This window comes from Sinocyclocheilus rhinocerous, unplaced genomic scaffold (genome assembly GCF_001515625.1).
Source record: "Sinocyclocheilus rhinocerous isolate Xijiao unplaced genomic scaffold, SAMN03320098_v1.1 scaffold1893, whole genome shotgun sequence".
Lineage (NCBI taxonomy): Eukaryota > Metazoa > Chordata > Actinopteri > Cypriniformes > Cyprinidae > Sinocyclocheilus > Sinocyclocheilus rhinocerous.
The window spans coordinates 585,989-595,279 of NW_015654502.1; the positions used below are offsets into that span (position 1 = coordinate 585,989).

The following is a 9,291-nucleotide window of genomic DNA, read 5'->3' on the forward strand; positions in this document are numbered from 1 at the left end:
TTCTGAAAACTGTACAAACAACAATATTGTTCTACAAAAGTTACAGGTCACAATGTACAATCCAAACATAAGAGCTGTTATTTACAGTACATTACAGTTGCATTTCTGATTGGAATGGAGGTGTGTTGTTTAATTTAGAGTGTGTACGATGTCTTGTAATAGGGCTGTGAGTCGGGTTGAGAAATCCTCCTGTATGGATTCTATGTTTGTCTGATGGAAACCAGCTGACTCACCATGACTCTGGTTTTCTTGTAGAGCGATCATCTGTTGGTCTAAGTTAGAAATAAACAGTTGATTCCGAGCTGAGGAATTCTGGCAGAACTGATCCACCTTTGAAGCCATCACATCCCTTGGAGGCTGTGCCGAGGCCAGATGGCCTGCCAAAGCTATCTTGAGTGCCGCCACCTTCCCTTGTACCTCTAAACTGAAGGTACACACTTCCTGTCCCAGCCTGGCAGTAACTTCCTCCCAAAGCTCCTTTCCACTGCTGTCTCGTTCCTCCTCTACAGCCTCAAATGCTTTTGTTTTAAAGTCCTCAAAGGCTGCTGTCCTTTTCTGGTGGCTTTCCTCCAAAGCTAGCGTGATCCTCTGCACTGCCTCCTGGTAGAGTGTGGCTTCCTCTGGGTTCAGGTCCTGGAGGTTCAGACTGAGATTCTCACAGAGTTCCTGAGTGTTGGATTGGACAGCCGTCTGGAGCTGCTTAGTGAAGGGGGAGAGGAACTCCTTGACATTGGCCATAGTGTGTTTCGGGTGGCTGGGGTAAGGAGAGAGTCTCTCCCTCAGTTCAGCAAGCTCCTGCTTGAGACGAGCCCTCAGGCGCTCAGACTCCATACTCAGTTTGCGACTCAGTTCAGCTGCCATGGGGTTGTAAGAGTCTTGGGAGTAAAGGTCACTGCTCACCACATGGTTCTTCCACACACCACTGCAAAACAGCATCAGGGGTCAGTGATTTGGACAATGACTTGGATGTGGACAAGAATGTCCATGATAAAGAAAAGGAAAAAAATCAAACTAGTTGTGCCAAGTTATTCGAAATGTACTTTTTGTATTCTTGTTGGTTCATATGGTTTAAGAAACTCTTATACAAAAAATACAAATAAATTTAAATGTCAAGTGGTGTAACCATCAAGTAAAAAGAAATAACATTTTCCATACACCTTGATAACATTTGAGTGTACACCTCTTTTCATTATTTTCAAAAACATTTTAAATGTATTTTTCAAGGTAAAAAGTTTTTTTTTTAATAAATATGAATTATTAATTCATAAATATCTTTACTTTTTTGGTGGGTTGCACTACATGGCATTACAAACGTTTTTCAAATATTAATCAGAAGTTTTGCTAAAAAGTTTTTTTTTCTAAGAAATAACTATATAACTATATTATAACTACTTAATAAGGTTATCCATTCGAGAATATAATTTTTTTTAATGAGCCATTTTCTTCATTATGATATCACAGATGTATTGCTCTGACATTTTCACTTCATGTCCCTCAAAAAATATCAAAATGAATTTTAATTTAGAAATTAAAAACACGCTGATCGCAGAAGAGGTGTATTCAAGACATGGTATGTATGAATAACATTTTTTAATGCATGAAAATAAACAAAATGAATAAGCATCATGTCAGTGTACCGTACTGTCAATACTTCTACTATGAGAGTGAACTTACTTTAAGTCTTTGGCAACATTTTTCTTGTCAATGGCCTGATTGTCTCTCTGTAAACTCCATGCGTCTCGACTTATCTCATCATTGAGTGGAAATGCTGAAGGGGAGGATGGTTGCATTAGATAAATGTAAAAACAAAAAAAGGTAAGGAAAAAAGTATAAAGAATGTAAAAAATCTCCATTTTAGAGCAAATGGAAATTGATAATATAGAAACTGAAGAGGCAACAAACCTGTTGTAGTAGCTAAAGCCAAAGCCAATGCAACAAACTGCAGATTCATATTTTTGTAGTGTTGCAGGTTATTCTAAAAGAAAGAAAGAAACAAACAGGATTTATGTAATTAGATCCATTTATTTCAGTATAATTGACTGCCAATAAATTAAAGAGGACGATTCAAATGTCATGAATTAATTAGTCTATACAAGTAGATATTTGGCCCTTACCTGTTGATGTGAAGATGAGAATTTCTTCTCGGGGTCCACATTTAAAGCAGTCCCTTATCAGAGGTTGCCCTGCTCTTCATCTGTGTCAACACATACCACGTGGAGGGTCAGTTTGATAACGATAGGCGCTAGGAACCTAAAGATATTTTGCAGAATGGCCTCTTCAAAGCTGCTCTCTTCCAACAACACAGATTCAGAGTAGCCCCAGTGATGTCACATCAAGGCCAATATTGACGCAGTTCAAATTTATGCGAGGTCATTGCTATTGGAATGTTTACTACTAACCGGAGGTGTTTGGTCAGCTCTTATAGTCAACAGGTTACTTTTACACGACATGGGCTTCATACAGGATGCTCTGTCCCAGGGATTATGTTGGCTGTGAACTTAACTGCATGAAATTTGGCTTAGTTTTATCAGTCATGTTGAGTCCTACTTAGCTTTCCCACAGCAATGACACAGAAATAAGTCACAGAGAATGCACCCACCAGGCATGTGCTTGCTGCATTATCTCTGGCTCCACGAACAAAGGTGCTGTTTGTTTGTTCTTTACTGAATGAGTCCTTAGGTTTGCTTTGAGTCAGCTAGTGATATACAAAGCCAATAGCGGTTTACTTTGAGCATTTGTTTATTCCAGTTTAGACCCACTTTCTGGCGGCTGTATAAGTGAGCATTGGGCAAGAACAAACCGTATACAGGGAATTTTGCCATTCAAATGCCATAGTTTTAGTTACCAAACATTCTGTTTGTCCAGGGTAGTGTGTTGTGTAAATCTAAAGCATTACATCATTGTAATTTGCTCCATTTATTTTGCTGTCTGGGCAATAACATGTTTATCTAGAGATACAATATAATTATACAATTATTATACAATCGTTCAATTGTGGTGACTTTGGGAGCATCACTTTTACCTTTTCCTAAATATTATCGGTGTATCACTGGTTAAATTTCTGAAAAAAAAGTTGGCTGTTAAGTCAGTCATATATATATCTTATCACTGACCCAAAAAACAAACGGAAACTAAACAGACTTTATACCTTTCAGCAGAACTGGATCAATCCCACTACATTCATTCACAAATTTAACATCCTTTGGCCTAGGAAAGACTAATTCACGTACGTGACACACACTTAACAAAAAAGTTCTTCATCGCTGCCAAACGTTAATATTCATTTGCAGGGTTTGTTTCAGGTAAATATTCCTATTCTTCTTCTTCTTCCTACTGAGTGAGAAACAGCTCTAAAGGATTCAGTTCATACGTGAACTCTTCGAATGATTAAGGTTGAATCACGTACTGATTCAGCCCGCACTTGACTTTGATTCATTCGCACTTCAAAACAGCCGAAAAGAAGTGGCAGACACAATAGATGAACACAAAAAATTAATTCCAGTTAAAATGTTTCTCAGGTTGGTACACGGTATTCCATGTATTCCAGTACATTTTTTTAGGGCACAACAGTATTTTACTTGTGGCTTGTGCCACAGGAAAACGAGTCTAGCAAGTTGTAGCGTCGCCTGCTGTTTATAAATGCGTCACTAGTGAGTTAGATCTTTAAAGGCAGAGTAAGTGATTTCTGGTAGCCAATGTTGATATTTGAAATCACCAAAACAAACACGCCCCTACCCCAAAAGGGTCTTGCCCCTATTTTGATAGCTCTGCCCCACATATACGTACGCAACCCAGGCAACGATTAGTTCTGTGAAACAAAGCAAAACCAATGTTACACCGTGTCTACGGACGTGAGCGGCGCGGCGCGGCGCAACAAATCCCCGACAGAAAACTGCTGTCGGGTTCTATTTATGACGTGCTGACACACATTTCAAATGGTTTTCAACGGTCGTTTGACCTCTTTCTCGCGTCCAGTGTAGGCAGACTTTAGTTGTTGTAGACACGGTGTTACTCACCTATTGAGAAGAAACAAAGCAACCTCGGTGTCCGATCGCAGGCCTCCGCTCCTTGTGTTCTCTCCAGCGCTGGAAAGCTGATCCAATATTTACACGGGTCCTACTTCTTTGCCTTATCGTTCCGCAGACGTTTTCCTCTTTTGTTTTTTATCCGCCATCTCTATCTTTCTGTCGCTCGGCTCGGCTAATGTCCGTCCCATGCACTGAAAGCTCTCTCCTCCACATCACGAGTAGACACGCCCCTTATTGCTGATTGGCTACAAGTTTGTTTTGCTATTCGGCCCGAATCAGTTTTCTAAAGTGTTTTTGAAAAATCACATACCCTGCCTTTAAATACGGACACAGTTGTTATCTAGGAGGAGACTGCGAATAACTCTCCATGCATGTATTGAGTTTAACTTGCAATAACAAATTGTGCAACAAGTTGTTTTGTGGCAATGGATATCAATTTATAAGTAGGCTAACTATAACATATATTATCAGTTTTTTTATCAGATAAGTTTATAACTTCAGCACTAAAGCTATACCTTGTCAGTTGAGTTCATTCTTGTGTAGGGCTAAAAGCGTGTGAAATGTGAAAATGTATTGCATAATTGAAGTCACCATTAGGTCATAGTCCACACACGCTCAGATAAAGTAATTCAGGGTCCAAGTTCAATGATTTGAATCAACATTGCAAAAATTATGAGGTCATCATAAGCAGTAAGCATAGTGTTTAACTGGCATACAGATTCATACTTTTTAAAACATTGTTTTTCACTCCAAATTTTATGTCTGATTTACATTGTCAATACTAGATATGATTCCCTTGCACAGTATAAAGAGTGTAACAATTTTTGCTTAAGTAAGTGTTTGATGTTAATTCAAGCTTGTTTATACTGCTATAGGACTCTGGATCCTGCAGATTCAACTTTAACCCAGATATTGCAATCGGTTTACTAGGCTGACCATGGCCTTCTCGCCTACTGGGTGCATCAAACGAATTAAGCCAAGGGATGTGAAAAACCAGGTTTGTTGTTTCAGCATCCCATTGCTTGTTTGAATAGAGAGTGCCTGGAATGTTCTCTTTCCCTGCCAAAGTATTTGAGAAAGTGTACACAAGTAGGACATTTCTGATATGACTGGACATTTTCTCATAAAACTGCAACTTGTGACTGATTTGATATTTTTCAGATGTGCTGAAAGACATTTAAAGCACAGCCAAAATTATTAATCAGTTTCATGGTTTCACTGTGGCCTGTAATCTGAACTGGCAGCATCAGGTTGCATCTTTCTACCTATTGGCATGTGTGATACTTTATCTCTAGACTGTTCATGAATCATTCAGCATGGCAGGGAGAGAGATTCCTGTATGCCTTTGAGCTGTCTCTGAGCCCTGGACAGCAAACTGACATGATGTGCTCGTTCTGGGTTTGCCACTGCTGGCCTACCCTACTTTGCTGGTTCTTTGCCCCAAGACTGAGCACTGCTGTTGGATCAAACATAACTCTAAGACTTCTTGAGAGATCTTCCTGCAAACCAGGTAACTTGAATTTTTCTGGGACACGAGGATGTAAAAAATGCATCAAGTGGGTGTTTATTGGGGTTAATTTTTATTACAATGTGAACAAGACAACTGTCTTAAACTCTATACCATGCCTTGATCATATATGTTGGCTACTTTTATGTGTATTTTTATATGTATAATAAAAATAATTATATTTTACACTTGTTCTGTTAAACTCTAAAAATGCATTATACAAATTATTTTAAATTACAATGATCTAATAAGTGAATTAATCATTTTGATATTTATTGTTACAATTATTATCACTTGTGATAATTAAATTGCAAGCTATTTCCAGCCATGATGTAATTTTGTGAAAATATAAAAAAAAAAGTACAAATGCATTTAATATGTGTGTATTTAGGATGCAGTGTTATGAAATTTGCCTTATCAAGACAAGAATTCAGACATTTATCCCAATATTTGTTAAATGTAATTTCAGAAGACCAAGTAAATTAGTTAGAGTGTGAAAAGTGTGTTTTAAGAGCTTATTTTCTAAAAGTTCACATCGCCAAAAATGTCATGTTTGAAGAAAAATTTAAAGAGTAGTGCATGCTGAAAGTTTACTCACTCTCAGGCCATCCAAGATAGCATTACATCACTATCACTTGCTCAACAATGGATCCTCTGCAGTGAATGGGTGCCGTCAGAATGAGAGTCCAAACAGCTCCATCAGTTAAAGTTTTGTAAAGTGTAAAGTCGCGTTTGTATTCATCAAGATGTTTCATCATTAAAGTCATAATTAAGACCGATGCTTCTGATGATTTATAGTTAAATTGCTTTATTAAAATTTTTGATTTGTTTAATGGATTTGATGATGGACATACATGCAGCTTTTTAATTCAGACATTAATTTATGAACTGGAGTTATGTGGATTACTTGTGGATTATTGTGATGTTTTTATCAGCTGTTTAGTTTCTCATTCTGACGAATTGGTTTCTCTTATCATTCCCATTCACTGCAGAGGATCCATTGGTGAGCAAGTGATGTAATACTACATTTCTCCAAAAGTGTTCTGATAAAGAAACTAACTTATCTGCATCTTGGATGGCCTGAGGCTGAGTACATTTTCAGCACATTTTCATTTTTGGGTGAACTGTTCCTAAGAATGAAACTGAGTTTGATTATTGAAGCAAGATTAACCTTCTAATTTTGTGCACTCTGAAGGTTTTTACTGCCCAGAGGGAGGTGAGGGTCCAGTTCCATGTCTCAGGGGAACATTTGGACCAAGTTTTTGGGCCCAGTCTGTAAATGACTGCATCAGCTGCCCGCCACATCACTATGGACCTAGAGAAGGCCTGAGCAATTGCCTGCCCTGTGGGCCCTGGTCACAGCAGCCTCTGCCTGGACAGGACAGCTGTACATGTCTGCGAGAGGGTCAAGTCTTCCAGGTAACAACTTATTGCGTTGTTTACATAAGTTCCCATGCATTTGTAGCTAATTGTAGAGAAGCAATCTGCAGACCTCTGCTCAGACAGACGCTCATGTTTCAGCCTAGTGGGAGTCTGGTTACCACTCTCACTGACTGCTGAATGCTCTTTTCATCAGTTACTAGTCACTAGGGAAAACAGTCAGGATTTATTGTCTCTAACGACTGCTGTCTTCCCAATCCTGAATGTAGGCCAGTGACGGACAGTGTCCATGTACTTTGGGATACACACAGAAAGGAGAAGCCTGTGTGTTGAAGGTCTATGAGATCTGCAAGGATGGCAGAGCACGAAACCAGCATGGAGAATGTCTGGACCACAAGCAATGGAAGCAGTATTGCTCCCAGCAGGTGAGCATCCAAAGGAAAGAGGAAACCGGGGTAATAATGAGAAACCTGCATTACAGTTGTGCTGTTTGCACAGTGATGATGACATACCATTCAAAATTTTATGAATGGTGCGTGATAACTTGCTTATTTTGCTTATGAAAGACATCCAATCTTCAATGTTTTCTTAGTGTTGAATGGTTGACCAGCAAGTCAGTGACCTGTAAAGTAAAATACCTTCCTCCATGAACTTTTAGTGCACACATAAGGGGCCACATGTGTACCGCTGAACATGATGTGTGACTTATGACCCAGTGACGCAGTTTTCTCATTGAGCAATATGTCAAATGTTGTACCCCCCCAGGTGTGTCCATCTCCTGAGCTGTATGAAGGCTATGATGGTTCTCTGGGCCTGTGTGCTTGCAGAGGGCTGTCCAGGCCTGAGCCAGACAGGGTTGAGTGTGTGGGCTGGTGCCGGAGCATCCTGAGTCCAGTTCTGCAGCTGGTTTGCACTGGAAGCCTTTACCTGCTCTACACTGAGTCTAATCAACAGGTCAGGCCTAGTCCATCCACGTCATGATGTGGTGTTAGGAAGGAGACCCAAAACATGATGACCACCTCATAGTAGTCTAGTTTTGGGGTAACACATTACAAGCAATGTGCCAAATGAATTTTTCCCCCAGATAGTAAAAATGCATGTAATTTGTTTCATAACATCTTGATAAAACTACATGTCTTACTTTTCCATTTATTACATTAATTTGAAAACCTCTCGCTTTGATAGGAGTAATAGGGGTATATTTTAATGCATGCATTTAAGCATTGTAGCCTGTCAAAGTTTTATGTTTAAAAAAAAATACACCAAAACAAAGTTGATTTTTTTGTCAAAAACATAATATTCATATATGATTAGTTGATTAACGTGATTGAATTTCCAGTATGGATACAATTTTGCTGCATGAAAATCTGGACATTTTAATCGTTTTATGCAATGCTATTTTAGTATTATTTATATACTGTTATTATATTTCTTAATATTTTGAATTAGCTTTTATATATTCAGTTTCCATTTGAATTTTAGTCTAGTACAATTTATAGGCAAAACAGTTGTAATTTAGAGGCACTCTTCATAAACTGTAAACCATTCTACTCGCTGTGGGAGTTTTATTCTTTCATTCTTGTGAATGTGTACATTCCTCCAGACGCGTGTGTGAGTGCAGCGCTTCAACAGTTGGCTGAACAAATGGACTGAAAATGGAGCAAAAGTACCCAGACTCTCTTTCAATCATTCTTGGATATTCTAACAATGCAAATATTTCCCGTGAACTGCCAAAATACAGACAGCACGTTACATGTCCCACCAGAGAGTAATATATTGGATCACTGTAACACCACAATAAAGGATGCATTACTCTGTCCCACGGGCAGCTTTGGGGCTCTCTGATCACTGTCTAGTTCATCTCATACCAACCTACAGGCAGAAACTGAAATCAGTTTGATGGACTAATGAAGTAGATCCGGATTTACAAGCCTGCTTCGACTGCACTGATTAGAGTGTTTTTGAAGCTGCAGCCACCAATCTGGATGAGCTCACAGATACTGTAACTTCATATATCAGTTTCTGTGAGGATATGTGCATTCCTACCAGGACATTTCTATCATTCAGTAATGATAAACCATGGTTTACTCAAACAGCTTTGTCATGCCAAAGAGGATGCTTACAGAAGCGGGGATAAAATCTTGTATAACCAGGCCAGAAACAGACTAACAAAGGAGATCAGAGTGGCTAAAAAAAGCTACTCCGAAAAGCTGAAAAAACAGCTTTCAGCCAATGACCCAGCGTCAGTATGGACTGGTCTGAGGAACATCACCAAGTACAACACATCACCCCCACAGTCTGTGGAGAATCAACAACTGGCTGACGATCTTAATGTGTTTTTCTGCTAGTTTGAAAAGCCCAGCATTACACCCCACA

The 9,291-nt window shown here is 39.0% G+C and overlaps 2 protein-coding genes across 2 annotated transcripts in view; one reads left to right on the forward strand and one right to left on the reverse strand.

Annotated features, from left to right (window-relative positions):
* Positions 1 to 121: 121 nt before the first annotated feature.
* On the reverse strand, positions 122 to 2,133 carry LOC107717287 (apolipoprotein A-IV-like). The gene is made up of 4 exons (XM_016523992.1): positions 2,115 to 2,133; positions 1,903 to 1,975; positions 1,675 to 1,768; positions 122 to 922 (listed from the first exon to the last, which is right to left on the reverse strand). The coding sequence occupies exons 2-4, from the start codon at positions 1,949 to 1,951 to the stop codon at positions 130 to 132; spliced, it is 936 nt and encodes a 311-aa protein (XP_016379478.1). The 5' UTR covers positions 1,952 to 1,975; positions 2,115 to 2,133; the 3' UTR covers positions 122 to 129.
* Positions 2,134 to 5,281: 3,148 nt separating this feature from the next.
* LOC107717259 (uncharacterized) overlaps positions 5,282 to 9,291 on the forward strand; it is a 9,537-nt gene continuing 5,527 nt past the window's right edge. Inside the window, exons 1-4 of the mRNA XM_016523943.1 lie at positions 5,282 to 5,538; positions 6,731 to 6,954; positions 7,185 to 7,340; positions 7,681 to 7,869. Of these exons, the coding sequence (XP_016379429.1) occupies positions 5,331 to 5,538; positions 6,731 to 6,954; positions 7,185 to 7,340; positions 7,681 to 7,869 (777 nt within the window). The 5' untranslated portion in view covers positions 5,282 to 5,330. The remainder of the gene's footprint in view (positions 5,539 to 6,730; positions 6,955 to 7,184; positions 7,341 to 7,680; positions 7,870 to 9,291) is intronic.

Excerpts from the sequence above, each read along its gene's own strand:
- LOC107717287 (XM_016523992.1), bottom strand. The coding sequence starts at position 1,951 with ATGAATCTGCAGTTTGTTGCATTGGCTTTGGCTTTAGCTACTACAACA. Across the intron at positions 1,769-1,902 it reads GGCTTTAGCTACTACAACAG|CATTTCCACTCAATGATGAG; the intron begins GTTTGTTGCCTC and ends CCTCCCCTTCAG. Across the intron at positions 923-1,674 it reads AATGTTGCCAAAGACTTAAA|TGGTGTGTGGAAGAACCATG; the intron begins GTAAGTTCACTC and ends GCTGTTTTGCAG.